The following is a 20,004-nucleotide window of genomic DNA, read 5'->3' on the forward strand; positions in this document are numbered from 1 at the left end:
CATTGCACCCTTTTGTAGTTGTGGGCACACTCTCATGCTAGATGACTTTGGGTTTCTCCTCAACGTAGCGTTTCCATCTCGTGAGGCATCGCTGCATGTAGAGGAAGTCCCACTTAGGGTTTCCTTATGCAGTCCTCCGCTACTGCCATGTCCTCTGGCTTAAACAATCCTTCCTTCTGCCAAGACCCATCATATTGGTCCCTCTCCTAGGTCAAATCCGCTAATAGGTCACAAAACTAGTACACAAAGGTCTTGTCTTTCCATTTAACCATTATCTCTCACAGGGTTTGTCTATCTTTGTCGTGCACCCGTGAGGATCCTCGTTGCTGCTTCTCTCGTGTGGATACACTGGTGCCATCTTGTTTTTCCTGCATCGCAGGTGATTAAGTACTAGTCTGCCTTGTTCCTTTAGCTCTTGGTCAGCCCCTTTCCTATGCCGACCGAACAAAGTGCCTCTGAGCTCTGCTGGTAATATTCTTTCATCACCCTTCGTCTCTTACCAGCACAGTGCCCTGTACCTGGCTTCGCTTTCCGCATGAGGAGAGTGCGCTGTCCTGTACTCAGACTCTACCTCCCAGTTGTGCACCCATTCTCTTGTATATCTGATTTGTATATGTGTTTTAGAGTCCTCAATTATATCTGTGTCAAATGTTCCTCCTTATGCCAGGGAAATGTGTGTGCCTCCGTGTGTAAATGCCACTCTTAGCAAAACGTAAGTCTTTTTTATCTGTTTGAGGAACCTAGTCTCTATGTGCTTTAGTGAGGAGTCCATGGCAGATTTAGTAATTTGATTAATATGATTCAAATTATGTTTTTCTAGTTTTGTTTGTCGATTCGTAGGTCAATTCTTACGTGGTGCACTCTTACACATTATGTACTATGAGCTCAGCGCTTACAATTTTTACATTAAACAGTTTGTCCGAGCACTTAAATAAAACAAGATAAGACTGCATATGTAGTATTGTAACACAGGGTAAATATGAGATATGTTAGAATAGCATCTGCACGATCTCAAATTTTCACACAGTTGGTCGTGTAGAAACCCACATAGCTTATTCTGTATTCTTTTTGACCGTCATGACTTTATTTTAAATTGATTGTCATGCAGTTGCTTATTCAATAGCTGGATAATTTATCAATAAGACGCTGAATGCCAACTTTGGTTTGATGAATCTTCATTGTTGATTTTGAGATGAGATGAAAGGAAAGGGTGAATACATTAACTCACCCTTATGTCATGCAGCAATGGATGCCCCCTTAATCAATCTCCTTTAAATTCATTAAATTAATTCTGGAAAAATGGTAATACTAATTTGTAAAACCACCAGAAGCATACTTCCTGGATTTGGTAAATTCAATTAGAGATGGCAGGTAAGATTTAACCCTGCGTTTGGAATTTGCACCACTGCAGACATTGCCGATCATGCAAATGAACCAGATCTAAATTGAGCGGGGTTACTCTACGTGCATCAGTGTGCACATTGAGAGTAATATACAATGTAGCATCCTGAGCTACTTCACAGAGGATCCTATCTATTAGTCAAATGTGGCAGTCTGAGTGATTGACTTGCATATGCGTGCTTGTTGAGAGGAGGATACAAGATAGCATTGTGCTTTGTTCAAACGAGATAGCATTTAAATTTCTAAATCTCTCTCAAAATGTGCTAGCCTTAAGTATGTTACATATTCTCCAATTAATGGATTCTTTTGAGGGTATGAATAATTAAAATAAAACCAATCATGAACATTCAAAAAACACTCATTCACGTGTTGACATATGAACCATGTCTTTTTGTCCATCTCCTCAGACTCATTTAGTCTGTTATTAACATTGTTTAACACATTAATACATCTATATTCTTTGATATTGAGAGTTATTATAACATCACTCCCTTGAGGGTTCTGTTAATCTTCTCAATTACTAACCATCTCATGTCATCCATGCTGTGTCCTGATTTTTTTTAATTGGCCACTGGTGGCACTCCCTCTACCTCATAGTGGACCCGGCTACTGTGTTACAGGATTCTCGCCTTTATTTTCTGTCTTGACTGTCCCACATCAGCCAAATTACAGGGGCACTTAATAAAATACATTAAATCAGTACTGTTGCAGTTCGCAGTTCGTTAACTCTTTAAGTGTGTATCTCTTTTTATTGCCTTCTTACCTTTTAGTCTCAGTCCACAACCCGTAGCCTTTACATTTACCTCATTTAAAATTACCCAATCCTAGGGAAAGATGCCTGTGTCAGTGTAAGGTAGGTTTTACAGTAGAGGCAATAGTGATCCCTCACATTTTACTTCGAAGCCTACCAAACAGTTATCTGGTTTGCTAAAAACATCTTGGGGAATTTCGGGAAAGCTTCCCTGGAAGTGCATTCCACCCGTTGCTTAGTGGTTTGTAACTCAGGTTTACTTGCTTTCTATTTGCTGACTCTATTTTTTCTAGGCTGTCCAGCTTGAGTTAGTCTGTTATCTTGCCCACATTTTATTTTCTGTATTCTTCCACCAAAACTGGATTTCTGTAAACAGGCCTTTAAATCTTGTACTTATCTTGTCACATTTGCTATGCTGTCAAAGACAAAGGTCAAATGTCAGGCTTTGCCTTCCAGGGACTTGGTGTTTACTCTTTTCTCTGACTTCAAAGTGAGAGGATTTATGTGACAATCAAGCTGGCTACTAAAGGTGTGCTGGTTGTAAAGCTGTAGGATGTTATTTTTTTCCTAGCACACAACAAAATTTACATGTCTGTCAATGGACTGTACAGATATTTTAGAATATAGTAGAATTATGACATCCCAAATGAAGCACATTTTTTTGTTAATTTTGAAGTGTGGTCGAAACAGTTATTTTAATACAATTATATATAATCCATACACTATGTGATGACATTGCCACACATTATCGTTTGTTCGCTGTATACTTTCATCAAAAAAACTGTATGTCTCTACAAGTATAATGGTCATTTCAATTGAAAAGTGTTGACTTTAATGGCAATACGCTACCACACCATGCATACTCAACTTTACCCTACTATGCTCCACGCCACTACACTGAACCCTGCACAATTCAATTTCACACTACTCCACTCTGCTTCACTGCACTCTACTCTGCATAACTCCATTCTATACCACTCTGCTCTGTCAATTCTCTCTATTCCACACCGGTCTACTATGCATCACTTAACTTTTTGCCACTGCACTCTACACCACTCCACTCTGCCCCACTCCACTCTGTGCCATTACACTTCACTATGACTCACTCCACTCTACGCCAGCGCATCTATGCTTTAATTTACTCTGCACCACTGCACTCTATGCCACTCTACTTTGCGCTACTGTACTCTGACGTTCACTACTCTACTCTTCAACAATCTGCTCTATGCCACTGCACCCTACTCTCTGCACCACGGCACTCTCCACAATTGTCCTTCACTCTGCACCACTCTACTCTATGCCCCTGTATTCTGAAACACTCTGTGCCACTTCACTCTAAGCCAGCTGCACTCTGTCATTGTACTCTTCGCCACTGTACTCTACGTTAATACTGCTCTCTACGTTCATCTGCACCGCACCACTCTACTATACGCCACTGCACTCCATGCCAATGCACTCTACGCCACTCTACTATACACCAGTGCACTCTACTGCAGTCAGCTCTGCAACACTGCACTATCTGCCACTGCACCACTCCACGCCAATACACTATATGCAACTACACTCTTCGCCTCTCTGCTCTGCATCACTCCACTCCACTCTTTACCACCTCACTCTGCACCACCCCACTCTGCACCACTCTACTGCACTCTGTGACACTTTACTCTGTGCCACAGCACTCTACGCCACTCTTTTCCACTCTGCGCTGTTTAATTCTACGCCATTCCACTTTACAGCGCTACAATCTACCCTGTGCCGCTCTACACCACTTCACTCTACACCACTGCGCTCTACTCCAATGCACTCTACCCCACTTTCTACAAAACCAATGCATTCTACGCCACTGCACTTTGCCAATCTACTCTGCATCACTGCACTGTATGCCTCTATATTCTACAGTGTAATGCTCTACGCAACCTCACTCTACACAACTGTACTCCACCACACTCTATTCTGCAACACTGCATTCTCTGCCCCTGGACTGTACTCCACTCTCAATTGCACCACTCTACTTTGCACCACTCTACTTTGCACCACTTCACTCTGCGCCACTTCACTCTGCGCCACTTCACTCTGCGCCACTTCGCTCTGCGCCACTTCGCTCTGCGCCACTTCGCTCTGCGCCACCTCACTCTACACCTCTCTACAGCACTCTAGTGCACTCTACGCTAATGCGCTCTGTCACGCTAATCTGCTGTGCACCACTACACAGTGACACTGCACTCTATTCCTCTCTCCTCTACACCACTCTACTCTATGCAAGTGCACTCTTCGATGCACCACTCTATGCCACTGCATTCTTCACTGCACCTCTCTACTGTACACCTCTCTACTCTATGCCACTGCGCTCTATGCCAAAACACTCTACACCACTTTACTCAAAACCAGTGTGCTCTATGCCACTGGACTCTACCCCAACTACTCTGCAACACTGCACTCTGTGCCACTATACTCTACTCTGCGCCACTTGACTATGCGCCACTGCACCCTAAACAACTCTACTCTACAGCACTGTACTCTACCCTGCCACACTGCACACCACCCTGCACCACTCCACTCTACGCCACTTCTTTCTGCTCTGAAACAGTCTACTCCACACTACAGCACTCTACACCACTGCAATCTATGCCACTCTAATTCACTCTGCGCCACTCCATTCTATGCCATTGAACTCTACGCCATTGCAATCTACTCTACACCACTGTACTCTAAGTCACGACACTCTACGCCAATACAGCATAAACCACTTTACTCAAAGCCAATGTACTCTACTCCACTGCACTCTACTCCAGTCTACTCTGCACAACTGTACTTTACGCCACTTCTCTCTACGACACTCCACTCTGACATTACACACTATGGTGCTGTGCTCCATACAATCAATCAATCAATCAATCATAGCATTTGTAAAGCGCACTACTTACCCGTGAGGGTCTCAAGGCGCTGGGGGGAGTGGGTAGGGGGATGCTGCTACTGCTCGAAGAGCCAGGTTTTGAGGAGTCTTCTGTAGGACAGCAGGTCTTGGGTCTGCCGTAGGTGGATGGGGAGGGTGTTCCAGGTCTTGGTGGCGAGGTGGGAGAACGATCTGCCGCTGGAGGTCGCTTTTCGGGTGCGGGGGACTGTGGCCAGGGCGAGGTCGGCGGAGCGGAGCTGGCGGGTGGGGGTTTAGAAGCTGAGTCGGCTGTTGAGGTATGCTGCTCCGATGTTGTGGAGTGCCTTGTGTGCTTGGGTGAGGAGTTTGAAGGTTATCCTCTTGTTGACGGGTAGCCAGTGCAGGACTCTCAGGTGAGGTGTGATGTGGCTGTGGCGAGGGATGTCGAGGATCAGGCATGCACAGGCTTTCTGGATGTGTTGAAGCTGTTTCAGGAGTTTGGCCAAGGCTCCTGCGTAGAGGGCGTTACCGTTGTCCAGCTGATGAGGGCCTGTGTGACCGTTTTTCTTGTTTCGGTGGGGATCCACCTGTAGATCTTACGGAGCATGCGTAGGGTGTTGAAGCAGGAGGAAGAGACGGCGTTGACCTACTTGGTCATGGAGAGGATGGAGTCGAGGATGAGCCCTAGGTAGCGTGCGTGGTCGGTGGGTGTAGGAGCTGTCCCCAGTGCGGTCGTCCACCAGCAGTCGTTCCAGGCCGAGGGGGTGGATCCGAGGATGAGAACCTCTGTGTTGTCCGAGTTCAGCTTCAGTCGGCTGTCCTTCTTCCATTCGGCGACAGCCTTCATTCCTTCGTGGAGGTTGGTTTTGGTGGTGTGGGGGTCTTTGGTGAGGGAGAGGATCAGCTGGGTGTCGTCGGCGTAGGAGTTGATGTTGAGGTCGTGCAGTCGGGCGACGTGAGCGAGCGATGCTATGTAGATGTTGAACAGCGTCGGGCTGAGGGATGAGCCCTGGCGTACACCGCAGATGATCTGATCGGAAGGGGAGGGGAAGGTGGACGCTCTGTGTTCTGCCGGTGAGGAAGGAGGTGGTCCAGTCCAGGGCCTCCTCTTGGATCCTGGCGTAAAGGAGGCGTGTTCGTAGTGTGCGGTGGCAGAGCGTGTCGAAGGCGGCTGACAGGTCCAGGATGAGGGCCGCGGTTTCTCCGTTGTCTCGCAGGGTCCTGATGTAATCGGTGGCTGCGATGAGGGCAGTTTCGGTGCTGTGGTTGCTGCGAAAACCGGACTGTGATGGGTCCAGGATGCTGTTTTCTTCGAGGTAGCGGGGCAGTTGTTTGTTGACGGTTTTCTCGATGACCTTTACCGGGAATGGGAGCAGGGAGATGGGCCGGACGTTCTTGAGGTCCTTGGGTCCGCCTTGGGTTTCTTGAGTAAGGCGTTAATCTCTGCGTGGTTTCAGGTCTCTGGGAAGGTTGCTGTCTCTAAGGAGATGTTGATGACTTTCCGGAGATGGGGTGCGGTGGCGGTGCTGGGTTTGTTGAAGATGTGGTGTGGACAGGGGTCTGACGGAGATCCGAAGTGAATGGTGTTCATGACCTTGATGATGTCGTCGTCGTTGATGTCAGTCCAGGAGAGTAGGCGGTTGGTGCGGATGGTGGTCGTGGGGGCGGGGGTTTCAGTGATTGTCGTGGCAGACGTGTTGGTGAAGCTGTTGTGGATGTCTGCGATCTTGCGATGGAAGAAGGTGGCTAGTAAGTCGCATAGGTCTTGCAAGGGTGGAATGTTGTTTGTGTTTGAGCTGTTGTGTGCGTTGTTGTCTAGGCGGTCTTTGAAGGAGGCCCTTTTGGCTGATCTGATGAGGTGATGGTGTCTGCTGGTGGCGTTCTTGTGGGCTGTGTAGTTGTCCTTGTGTTCGTTCGCGGAGCCAGTTCTTCTCTAACTTTCTGCAGGTTTGCTTGGAGGCCCGGAGGTCTTCAGTGAACCAGCTGGCTCTCTTGCTGGTGTGACTGTTGGCGGGTTTCTTGAACGGGGCGAGGGTGTTGGCGCAGTCGTCGATCCACTGTCTGAGGTTGCGGGCGGCGGTGTCGGTGGGCTCGGGGGGTGGGCTCAGTGCGCTGGTCTTCAGTGACTTTGCTCCAGCAGCGGTGAGGCATCTGTAGGGAGCGGTGGTGCGAGGTGGGTTTCCGGAAGATGAAGTGGATGCAGCGATGATCGGTCCTGTGGAGTCCGGTGGTGTGGTTGACGGAGACGTGGGGGGTTGCGGAGAAGATGGGGTCGAGCGTGTCCGGTGGAGTGGGTGGGTGATGTGAAGAGTTGTCTGAGTCTGAGGTTGGCTAGGTTGTCGATCAGGATGGTGGAGTTGGTGTTGTCGTTGTTCTCGAGGTGGAAGTTCAGGTCCCCGAGGAGGATGTAGTCCGTGGAGGCGAGAGCATGGGTGCTGATGAAGTCGGCGATGGAGTCGCTGAACTGTAGTCGAGGTCCGGGGGGTCTGTAGACGAGGGTTTCTCTGAGGGTGGTGCTGGGGTCGGTGTGGATCTGGAAGTGCAGGTGTTCGGCGGTGCTGAGGGTGTCATCGGAGCTGGTCGAGACTCTGAGGGTGTTCCTGTGGATGATGGCGATTCCTCCTACTTTGTTGGCGCGTTCCTTGCAGGTGATCTTGTAGCCGTCTGGGATGGCTATGGCGATGTCTAGTGCCGAGGAGGGGTTCATCCAGGTCTCTGTCAGGAAGGCGACGTCTGGGGTGGTTGAGTCGAGTAGGTCCCAGAGTTCGACGGCGTGTTTGCGGGCGGAGCGGGTGTTGAGGAGGATGAATCTGAGGTAGTTGGGTTCTTTCTTGGTCGGTGGGTTGGCGGGACGGATGCTGGTGTAGCTGCAGTTCCGGCACGAGAAGGGTCCTTGAGTGTGCCTCGGGGCGACCAGGCAACAGGTGCTTGATCGTCCGGTGTTGAGTGCGTGGAGGGTGCTGGGGTCGTCGCAGAGTCGGGCGTCGTGGCGTTCGCAGGGGCCAGGGGTTTTGGGGCAGTCCAGGCGTAGACTGGCATAGACGGGCTTGTCTTCGGCGCGCCAGCGGCACGGCTGCGCAGTGGCCGCCATAAGAAGGTGAGGTCGGAGGGAGGAGCAGGTGGGGGCGGGCGAATGGGAGAGCGAGGGGCTGGGTCGCAGGGGATACAGCAGCGGGAACTGGCAGGCAGAGAAGAAATGGGCAACAATGGAGAGGGCTGGGAGGGGGGAGCAAGACCAACAGTGAACTTACAAAGCACAGCAGAATATACAGAACATTAAAAGACTTTCGATGAACTTATAAAAAAGGTGGGAGCAAGATCAACAGTGAACTTACAAGCACAGCGGAATATACAGAACGCACAAAAGACTGACAGTGAATTCATAAAAAACACGGGTTACAATGAAGAGAGAAAACCAGATAAGGATCAGGGGGGCCTCGAACCCCCTGGCAGCGGCAGCAGGCTGGGGCACGGGCACATAAGCGGAGCTGTGCGTTATAGGGAGCGACCTACCAAAGGGTCAAGGGTCGCTCCATTAAACTCTACTCTACTCTATGCCCCTCTACTCTACAACACTACTCCACTCTACTACTCTCTTTGCAACTCCCTCAATGCCACTCCATGCCAGTTTTCTCCAATCTATTTTATGGCACACTACTCAACTCTGCTCCACTCCACTACTCCACTCTGTGCCATTCCACTCTCTTCCATTCCACTCTCTTCCACTACTCCACTTTATACAACTCCAATCTGTCAATCTACTCTGCTCCAAGCTTCTTTACTCTACTCAGTACCCTCTACGCCACTCCAGTCTGTTCTGTACCACACCACAACACTCTATGCCATTCCCCTCTACGACACTCTTCTCCACGATACTCTACTCCACTCAGCTCTATGCCCTATCACTCTGACATTCTACTCCATTCACGACACTCTATACCACTCCAACTCCACTCCACTTTATAACACTTCACTTCTGATGGATACATCTGCCAGTGGATTCCTCACCTTTTGAATATCCCCTTGCAACATTCGGAAATTCTTTTTGTAGCCTCGCGCCAACGTGGACGACGTCACAGAGGCACGACACCGCTGACGTCACCGACTCCATAATAGGCCCATGCCAGCGTGATGACATCAGTTCCCTTTTTTCCGCGTCGTCAACGCTAACGGTTTCTAGGGATCGTCTGTAGCTGTTGGTAACTTTGCTACAGTTTGTTTCTTTTCGGTGTCCTTTTGCTTCTTTGTATCGAAATGTCTACGAAGAAGACTGGATTCAAACCCTGCGGAGAGTGCAGCAAGATGATGTTTATGACGGATCCGCACGAGTGCTGCATCTGGTGTTTGAGTTCGGACCATGACGTCGAAGAGTGTTCATCTTGCAAGAAAGTGAATCCGAAGGCTCTCCGTGAGAGGGAGGCAAAACTCCTTGTTGCAAAGTTAAAGAGCAGGAAGGACAAGAAGAGGTCGAGGTCGCGGACTCGTTGTTCGAGGTCTCGATCGAAGTCACGCTCGAGGTCGTCTTCGGTGCATGCTTCGAAGTCATCGAGGAAGAAGCACAAGAAGAGATCTCATGAGTCTCGTCATCATTCTGGAAAGGACTCGAGACCGAAGTCGCAGGTGAAGTTACTTCGCAAGGAAGTGGAGGATCCGACTCCGGAAGTTCAGGTCTCCGAGGGTCAGGCTTCACCTGTGAATTTGGTCTCCGAGGGTCAGGCTTCACCTGTGAATTTGCCTGTTCATTCACCGAAGCCGATGTCGAATCCTTCTCTGGCTCCGACTCATTCTTCTGACCAGGAGGGTGAGGGAGATGAAGAGGATGGAGGAGAAGAGGAGGCTCCGTTGCCTGCGGGTTCGTTTACCCCGGTGCACCAGCCTGAGGTTGAGGTCGAAGTCGAGAAGACTCCGCTCCCTCGAGAGCAGCCTGTGGGCTCTTATCCAGCTTTTCCAGCTCCAGGTCAGGACCCTACTCAGTTCCTGAATGCAATGTATGGAGTTTATTCAAGACCAATGTTCCCCTCTGGTTCACCGGTTGGTCCCACGGGTTCATTAGCCTTCAATCTGGGTATCCCCCAGTCTTATGCTCCTGCGCCTTTTATGCGCGCGGTGTCGTGCCTCTGTGACGTCGTCGCGAAGCTACAAAAAGAATTTCCGAATGTTGCTGACGCAAGGGGATATTCACAAGGTGAGGAATCCACAGGCAGATACTGTATCCACCAGAAAAAGCATTACCGAAGGTAAGTAACTTGTTCTTTACAACACACCACTCCATGCCACTGTCCTTTATACCTCTAATATTAAGCGATGCTGAACAGCAGGCCACACTGGTGTACAACATTGCTTAAACATATTGGCAAATCCCGTAGCTCTTCCATAGACCAAACTTATTGGCTGGTTACCCTTTGTGAAGGTAAAAAGCTATTTCTTTTTTAATAACTTAATGTATTACAGTATTCTAAATTAAGAACTTACCTTGGCATATATAGTTGCCTAATGGGAACATAGTGTTGTACATTGTCAACAAATTACACCACTGCTAATGTACTCTCAGGCATTGCATATGTAGGATCATGCTACGGATGAGAATATACTTATAAGGTCAGTATAAGGTCTCCCTTGTCTTCTCTCATAGTGTGGTAGAATGTTATGATTTGTTGGATTTTTTTGTAGCCTTTTGGTGACGTCTGAAATGTTGTTTCTTTTGGAAACTGGTTCGGCCCAAACCAAGTAATGGAATAAAAATATTCTTGCCATTGCATACTCCGATTTTCTATAGCCCTTTAGGCAACCAGAGGAAAAAAGGAACATCTTATAAACATTTCTTGAGTGAAAATGTTTATCCATAAATGCTTGTACTATAAATGCTTATCCCATACTAATATGTATAGATGGCTAGTGGATGAAAAGTTAATTTATATTTTTATACAAAATAACTTTTTTCAATCCAATTTGTGTGATGACTCGTGGAACTCTTATGTTTACAGTAGATGTGCATTGATAGTTAAGATCTCTCATTTCAATCTATACTCTTTAGATGCATCAGATTGGGATTCTACCAGCACCTCGCCGAAACATAATAAGTGTTTCCAAGTCTCCAAGAACGATGAAACTTCTCATCCTGAATTGTCACCAGAGCCAGCCCTTAAAAAGGAAAATAAACTTATGGAGGCAACAGATACAGCAAGTCCATCTAGGCTCTTAACAGCTGCAGACATGCCAGATGCCCTTACAGGTCCTTTGCAGTCAGTGAATGAACAAAGGCCAGAAAATAAAGGGTGTTCTTTAGAAAAAGACAGTGTATTGCTTGAACACAATAAACTCTTAGCACCTAATTATGGACCTGACCAAGGTATTGGTGCAATTTTCTTTAGTATTCATTGTGATGCCTTTACTGTATATGTTTGTTTCTTTTAGTAGTCACTTCCACTGTTTGTTATATATGAGTAGTTTAGTCTGGTTATAAGAAATGTGAACATCTGAAATTCTAAATTATATCTTTCAGATTGTAGTGGATCAAAAAAAGGTATTTTTGGCATTTTTTTCCTTTTCATTTGAGGATCTGTGAGAAGAAAGTAGCCTCTAAAATGACTGGTATGCTTGTTAAAAAATATATATATATATATATTAAGTTTTACAAAAGTAGGAAAAGTACATGCTTATAAAATATGTTTACAAAAATCATATCTGTCACAAGAGTGTGCTATGTGATACCTAGCACTAGGCTTCATTCGCTAAATTGTGATATCAACACCTTCAAATTTAGTAGGAGATACTTTAGAGATCACTAGGATCTGAACAACTAGGACTTAGTTGCACATCTTCCATTAGTGCAGGGCAAAAGTACTAAACAAGAAAGAAGAGTAACAACTGTTTAACTTTTTTGTGAAACAATATAGGCAACTTTTAGCTTACTGTAAGGAATTCCGTAGGACAGGGGGCTAAATTATGTAGCATACTGTGTTGTAGATGTGTAATAGGCATGCGTGGTGAGAGAAAGGGAAGCAGACTTTAACTTAGTTGCTTGGCAGTAGAGAATGTTAACTTTTCTGGAATGCACCAGTGGTCATTTGCCAAAGGAGCTATCCCTAATCAGATCTTAAAGTCCATGAACTATGTAGTGGGGGTAAGATATTGTGTTGGTTGGAGGTCAATAGGCTGGTGATCAGCAGCGACTGATAGGTTAGCTGCTGAAATAGTAACTTTTTCCTTTTAAGGTAAGGTAAGTGAAGTGTTGTCTCTGGGTGTCTCTCCCATGTAGCCTAATATTCTCCCAATCTCATACTATTATTTGCTTACAAAAGGCCTTTGTTCTCCCTGTTAAGGGCTTCGCTTCCTCCCTAAGCCCACCTCAGAACCTCTTGGCGTCAAGATGTGACTACTGGTGCCATTGTAGCTTTCCATTAGAAGCAATTGTGTGATTAACCTAAATCAAGAACCCCAGTTGCAGCGTTCAATTCTTTGGTCAGTTAAATAAACCTAGACCACATGCCTACCAGAAGGTAACTGCAGGTAATTCTTTGCAAGTTGCTAGTATTTGTGTAACATTCTCCCAAAAAACTGGAAGATGGTTAACTCCACAGCATGTAATTCTGCTGCTGGGATTGCACAAAGTGGACAGGAGGCCATTGTACTTAAAAAGTAATGTTTGTTTATTTTCACAGGGGGACTTGAAGTAATTTAAATCTGCCATTTTGGGAAATAGTGTGTTATTATTTTAATAACCTGGCCCATTTTCTCAAATGGATTGACCTCAGCAACACCCTGTGCAGACCACTCACACATCATCTCCGAGCCCGATCCTGTATAATGTTGGAGTGAATAACTATATTGTTGGCACCCTCCGAGTCCTGAGTATCTGGAGTATTAGGCTGTATGCAAGGAACTGTCCTTTGTGTGAAGTGAATTGGTGCTGGAGTGAATCGAAGAGTAACAATTGTGTATCCTGGAATGTTGAAGAGCCAATAATATCTTAGTAGGCCCAATAATGTTATATTGAATCATAAGGGGAGCGTAAACAGCCAGCTAGGAGTAATATATTGGTGCACCACCACTACCAGTTGATGGGAAACATGACTAGGCTTCATCCCCAGTACTACCAGGTTGTAAACCTCGGTCAGGAGCATAACTTGATGGGCTGCTCCTGTCTCACTTAGAATGACTCCTGACAGCCAGCAAGACTGCACTGCAGTTGAGCTGCTAAATAGTAGCTTTTGACATTGAGTGCTCCTAGACCACCTTGGTACACTGGTAAATGCAGCAGAGCCTTGGCCACCCTACAGCACCCGCCAGACCATATAGGACTCCCCTAAAGAGTGCCCAATTCTTGAAAAAAATTTGGAGTGAGATTTTTTTTTTCTTCTGAATTTTATATAGCACAAATTTGACCCGAAGGTATCAGGTATCCGAGCGCTTTACATGAGCACCAGTTGCATTACATATGGACACATTCACTTTTGTTAGGCACAGGGAGATCAAGTGAATTGCCCAGAATCACAGGATGTTGAGCATCGTTGCCTAGACTCTAACCCGGTTCCCCAGATTTCAGATCGACCACCCTAGCTGCTAGGCTACATCCTCTCTGGAATATTTGCAAAATAGTATTGAATTCTTGGGAGCATCACAATTTTAGAGACTGCAGCTACCCTCATGATGTATAGAGGGAGTGTCCTACAAAAAGCCACCTGATGAGATTACCCTCCAAGAAGTCTCTCTCCAAGTGATAGTTTATGCCAAAGCAAGAATGTGATGAATTGGATTGTCTCCCGATATTATCGTGGGTGGGCATGTGTCCTGGCATAAATGGAATATACTTGACTAAACCTTGTTGACAAAGAGACCAGAGGCTCTCCAAAAGACGTTCAAGGTCTCCGTGATGGTGACCAGACCCAGTTGGGATGTCAAATGAAAAGCTCTCAATACAATTTTCAAATTGAGCTTCTCAAGAGTAGCACACTGCACTTATTTAATTAGCGTACTCATAAAATGCTAAACAAGTCTGTTGGCTTGTGGCCACAGAGGTGTGCTCTTTTGATGCTTTATCTTTAAATGCCCCAAGAAATCTCTGAGCTCTCCAAGAAATTAATGCACTAACCCTACCTAAATGCTCAGCTGTGGTGAAATGTGCAGCGCATGATGATTTATCTTTAAATGCTCCAAGAAATCTCTCAGCTCTCGACTATTGATGCGGGTCCTTGTCAGACTTCACTATGGCTGGAACACCGCACGTTGCAAAGATGCCATCTAGTCTTTCAATGACTTGTTCTTGAGTTGTAGATGAAAGATCTTCAATTAGTGGAAATGGTGAGTAATCATCCATAATCACCAATATAGGATGTCCATTGTCAAGTGGACCGAAAAATGTTATGGCTATTCTCTCCCATGCATGCTATGGGAGTTCTGAAATGTTCAAGGAGTGGTGAGTAGTTTTTGTAGAATGACATAATTAAGGAAACCAAACTCCGTCTCGGAAAGCTCGTTTTGTGGCAACAATTCCACAATGTCATCATCGGCTACCTCAATTATTTTCGGTCTCAGACTTTCCAGAATCTGGATTCTAGACCCTAATATTATAACCCCTTCCTGAGTTATAGACAGTTCATCCTTAACAATTTTGTACTTTTGATATTAACCATCACTGGTGAGCGGTCGAGTGTGTTGGTTCTATGATTTATGTGTAATTTTATCCTGCAGCTTTAACATGTCGCAATTATTGCTCGTGGCAGTGATTATCTGCGCTAACAAAATAGCAGCTGGTGTGTTTGATGTTACAATGAAGTTAATATAGACCTCAGCCGTCTTGGATGGAGTGAGTACTGTGACCTTGTATAGGCACTCTGTAAAAGTAGCCAGCAAGGTACTGATCCTTCTCTTGATGATGCACAATGGTATAATCATACTCTTGTTACCGTAGTCACCATCATTCAATGAGAGGAGGCATTTTGGCCTTGGGATTTCCAGATATAGTCAGTAAGGCTTGATGATTAGTTACCATCGCAAAAGGTTTTCTGTACAAGAATACAAGTAAATATTCACAAGCCCATACCACAGCTAGGTTTTCTTTCTCAGGTTGTGAGTTAACACTGTTTGTTTGAGAAAAATTTCTTCTTTCATATGCCACAATATGCCTTCGAGCATTCGGGTGTCCACTGTACTTTGAAAGGATAACGCCTAACCCAACTTGGCTAGTTTCAACAACATCCTCTGTATGAAGCTTCAGATTGAAATATGCCATTTCAGTGGCTTGTTTAATTTTCTTGAAACTTCTCACATTCGTGTGACCAATGAAATGAAATATTTTTTTTCATCAAGTCTCTCACGGAGCACTTACAGTGGCAAAGTCTTGCATGTATATGAAACAGTAACTAGCCTTGCCAAGAAATGAACGCACCATGGAAACATCTTGTGGGCATCAGCATTTGACAGAGTTTGTACTTAGGCAGGATCTGGTGTCAAACCCCAATCGGAAGAGATATAGCCAAAGAAGGTAAGCTTTGTCTTATGGAACTCGCACTTGTCTGCATTCATAGTCAAACCTGCTTTGGCAAGTAAATTACATTCTTGTGTAAAAGCTTTATCATGTTCTTTTTGTGTAGCTCTGAAAACCAATATGTCATCACTGCAATTGAACGCATTCATGACAGGCTGTATGACACGTAGACATCTTGAAACAGTTCTGTAGCGGAAGAAACACAAAAGCTTAGTCTTTTGTATCAAAACAGACCAACATTTCTAGAAAAGGTTGTAATGTACCTACAATCTTTTTCAAGTTCTAACTGATGATAACCTTTGTTTAAATCAAGATGAGAGGAGACTTTTGCACCATTTAATTTCTTTATCATGTCAGCAATGTGTGTGCCTGGCTGTTGTTCTCATTCAATTGCTTTGTTAGATTGATGCATGTCAGTGAATATGCATGCAGCTCCTTCACTGTCCTTTTTGGGCACTACTATGGTTGTAACTCGTGGTGTTGGACTAGTGGAACACTCAAAAATATCATGCTTAAGTAACAATTCAAGTTCTTTCTCGACAGCTTCTTGCAAATGAAAAGCAGGTGGTCTATGAGCACCAGAACGGACACCCTCATTAATATGCAACTTCACTATCATAGTCTTAAGTTTTCTCAAACCATGAAATAATAAAGGGAACTGTCTTACTATTTGGTGGTGATCATTCATGTTGGTATTCTCAGAAATCAGTCCCATATCAGTGGCTGGGCTGAAACTGAGTAGACAAACACTGGAATCTGTGCTTTGAAGCACATGGCTGCGTGCTTGTACCTTTGGTTTTATTTTTCACTGTTGCTACAAATGAATCTTGGATTTTTAAGGGCGTCGATGTAGCCCATGTATACACTTTGGTTTTCGATTGCATAAGTTCCGGTAATGGAGATAATTCATTGTATTTCTCCCCAGGCATATTGTTTATTGAGACACCACTGTCAATAATGAAAGGTATTGAACAACCATTTATTTTCAATGTTATCTTTCGACAATGTTTGAATGACTTTAGTATGTCGATCGTTCGTTTACTGAAATTTTTCTTCACAAGCGGTCAACCTAGCATGCGCTCTTTTCTGAAGAAAACATCGACATGACGCAATTATTTTCTTCACTTTTACTTGATACTGATACAGAAGCACTGTTTGACAATGTTCTTAGAAGACGACTGACTGTGTTCAGTGTCAAATAACTTAACTGATGATGACGCTTGGCTTTGTGGGTGTGCGTCAAAAGTTGTTGGAACATTCTGTCTGCCATTTTGTCTTTGCGCCGGGACACACTTACGTTTTCTTTGGCTTTTCAAACCATCACAAAATGGTTCTCGTGCCCACAACCTTTACATAGCTGTCCAAGAGCAGGTCATTTACCTTCGTGTGGAAACGAAAACCCACATCTAAAATACAACTTATTTTAAGTGTAGACATCCCTGTGGAGCCTTCAGTCTTATTGTTTTGGCTTACTTGTCATACTCATGACAGATTCATTCTGGGCACCTCCAGCCTCTGTTTCCGCAGATTGTCTAACAGCACGCTCTTCAGCTCTGGCAGCAGTTAACACTCGCTCCAATCTAAGAGTTTTTCTCTGTATTTCATCTTCTGAATGAATCTAACAAACATGCATCAGTAACTCTCCGACGCTTGGCTTCTTCATCATTAAATTAATTGAACTTACAGTGTTTGATGAGTGTGTTGAGTCTCTCCACAAATTCATCAGTGGTTTCACCAGCTTTCTGTTGTTCCTGGTTTAAGATGTATCTTTTGTAATCAACATTTGGCATTGAATTAAACCTGAGATTCAGCACTTCTTCTGATGATAAGTGACTTAATCGGTTCACAGCATTCTCTAAGACGTCTTTCACACCATCACCAGCAAAACGTTTGGGATACTTGACAATCTTTTTGTGTCAGTCCCTCTGCATTATTGAAATCATCAAATGTCTCTATCCAAGCAGTCCATCTATCGCTAGTATTTTGCTTTTGGCAGTATTGAATTTTAGTGGTTTCAGGAAAGTGGCATTGTTGTAGACATTTCTGGGAGTGTCTAACAATGAGGGTCGAAATCTCTTCTTCTCCCTTACCCGTTCATCTTGAACCTGTTCCTTTGAGCCGTCTCTAAGGCCTTTGGATGGGCTGGCCTCTGGATCCTTAATTACTTTGGAAATGACTGCCTTAGTCTTTGCCTCCATTCTCTCAACCTTCCATAGCTCCGAAGATATCTTCGGTCATTTTGGAGTGTCATCATCTTAGTAAGTGCAACCTCTGCTACTTGGTCTGCGGCACCTGGCGCTGAGGTCATACCGGCTCACTTTACTCAGGTTGGTGGGTAAATAACTGCTTTATTCTTAGATGTTTCTTTGAGCGCGGTTTGTCTTCACCACTTTCTAATTGAAACGTTATCTTGCTTGTTGTGATTATCAATAGCTACTCTTTGAAAACCTGGTTGTATCTGCATTTAGCGGTCACGCTCCAGATTAAATATTGCTGTATATTACGTAGCAGCGCGGTACCTTCACATATTATCTGACAGCAGGTACTCGTTCATCAATACGAAGATTTCTTTGCAATGTTTTCCATAAATTTGTATTTCTTTACATCGGCTGGAGTTGCGCTTCCTCACTTTGACTGCAACAACAAGTGGCATGCACGAACAGTTTTCTTGGACCACGGCAATCTCTGGTAGAGCACTGTTGATCTTTGGGTTACTTATCAACTGACTTGTCGCCAGTTGTAGTGTCCTCCCCAGCCTGGGTACCCGCAAAGGACCACGCCACACGGAGCTTAGTAATTCACGTTTTTATTCTTCTGCGTGTAACTGCGAACATTCTAAACCAGACTTTAGTGTATTCCGCTGTAACACTTACGTCACAGTTTTACGGAGTCCATCTGAAGCCATCATTTCTAATTCGCAAGACACTCCATAATCACCCTTATGTTTTTTGTGTTTATGCTGCATGTTAAACCGTGAGCTTTTCGCTTTGTCATTGCTGGCTAAACAGGAAATTGCAGCTGTTTGATTGAAGAATAAATAGAATAAGCTTTTCTATAACAGAATTTAAATATTATTGAGAAAGAGCCAAAACAAATCATTTGAACAGGGAGCATGCCACACCTGCTCCCTCTGTTGACCGGCCAGATGGTACTGTAACATGCATTCCTCACTTTGCAGTATGGACGCGCCACAGCCGTTTGTCACTGTACAGCTATATTTCTTACGGGTGGTTATGGAACCAGGAATTGCCTCTTTAGGCACCTTTCAATACATTGGAGCTACTTGCTCCAAGGCTTACACCCTCTGGTTATCAGATGCCCCTCTCAGCTTCAACTGGCTCCATTGTCATTTGAAGAGTTCTTGTCCAGATTGGTCAACAATCATGGCAGCAGAGGATTAGAGGAGTGGGGGTGGGTGCAGGGAGATGCTGTGAAAATGGTGGCTATTGTTTACAAATATTGGGGGTTATTAATAGGTTCCACCTGCCATGGCTGGCAGACAGCCTGACATATTTGTATACGTCTATGTTGGAGAAGCAAAACATATGTACTTCTAACACTAGTACTCCATCATGAATGGCTTCATTAAATTCATAAGCAATCCTTCCTCTTCTTTGACAAACCAAACAGAATTAACGTAGAGTTAAGTTTGAATCCGACATTCTTTAGAATAGTGTCAAAATTAACTCATTGACTAGATGCCATTTTGCTGCAGTCTGGATCAATAAGCATTTTGGCTGTTGTAAAGCAAAACTGCAGTTTTCCTGTGTGAACCTATGGAAATATTGTATTGGTAGAATGTGCTGCTTTAGATCACATACTGTACACACTCCTGCTCCGTAATGCTGTAGTTGGAATAGAATATTATCAAAGAAATGCTTTCAATTTTGAGATGACTTAAAGTAGAGCCTCCTAAACCAGCAGTTCACCAGGACACAGAGTCCAACTCAGATATCTTTTTATTTTTGTTTACTACTGCTGTGGGTTCGGTGATGTTGTCAAGTGCTCTGTGAATGATGAGCAAGAAGAAGACCTTGCTTTAGACCCATCCCCCACCAGAACTACAGACAGGCGAAGAATAGGATGATGCATGGAAAACCTATTGGGCTGATCCTCAAGACGAGGAAACATTAAACCTATCTCATGAAGGCATCTCTGCCCAGTAATCCTTCCCCATAACATGCGGTACTCTTGAGGGCTGCTTAACAAAATAATGTTCCTGTACAAGTTTAGGAACAGGGTGACGATTTTCTCATTAAATACACCATTTGTGTACAGAAAAACCAAACCAGCATTTACAGATGTTCAAGATCATTCAAAACGGTACTAATAACTTATAAGACCTGGTTAGTGCAAGGGTGATTATGCCTCCGGTGTAAACGAATTTCAAATTTGCCCTTGAAGATTCTCTCTTTAGCTGGTGTTCTCTTGTGGTGCGTATCACTAGGACTAGCCCTTTTATGCAGTGTACAGGAGACAATCCAGCCTTGAGAA

At 44.8% G+C, this 20,004-nt stretch overlaps 1 protein-coding gene across 10 annotated transcripts in view; it reads left to right on the plus strand.

Annotated features, from left to right (window-relative positions):
- The window catches only part of ANKRD26 (ankyrin repeat domain 26), a 1,096,841-nt gene that overhangs the window by 382,888 nt on the left and 693,949 nt on the right, over positions 1 to 20,004 (plus strand). For all 10 annotated transcript variants that reach the window (XM_078674324.1, XM_078674330.1, XM_078674326.1 and 7 more), the window contains one exon: positions 11,059 to 11,373. In XM_078674324.1, coding sequence (XP_078530450.1) covers positions 11,059 to 11,373 — 315 coding nt within the window. The remainder of the gene's footprint in view (positions 1 to 11,058; positions 11,374 to 20,004) is intronic.

The sequence above is a fragment of the Lissotriton helveticus genome, chromosome 1_1, assembly GCF_964261635.1.
Source record: "Lissotriton helveticus chromosome 1_1, aLisHel1.1, whole genome shotgun sequence".
Classification (NCBI taxonomy): domain Eukaryota; kingdom Metazoa; phylum Chordata; class Amphibia; order Caudata; family Salamandridae; genus Lissotriton; species Lissotriton helveticus.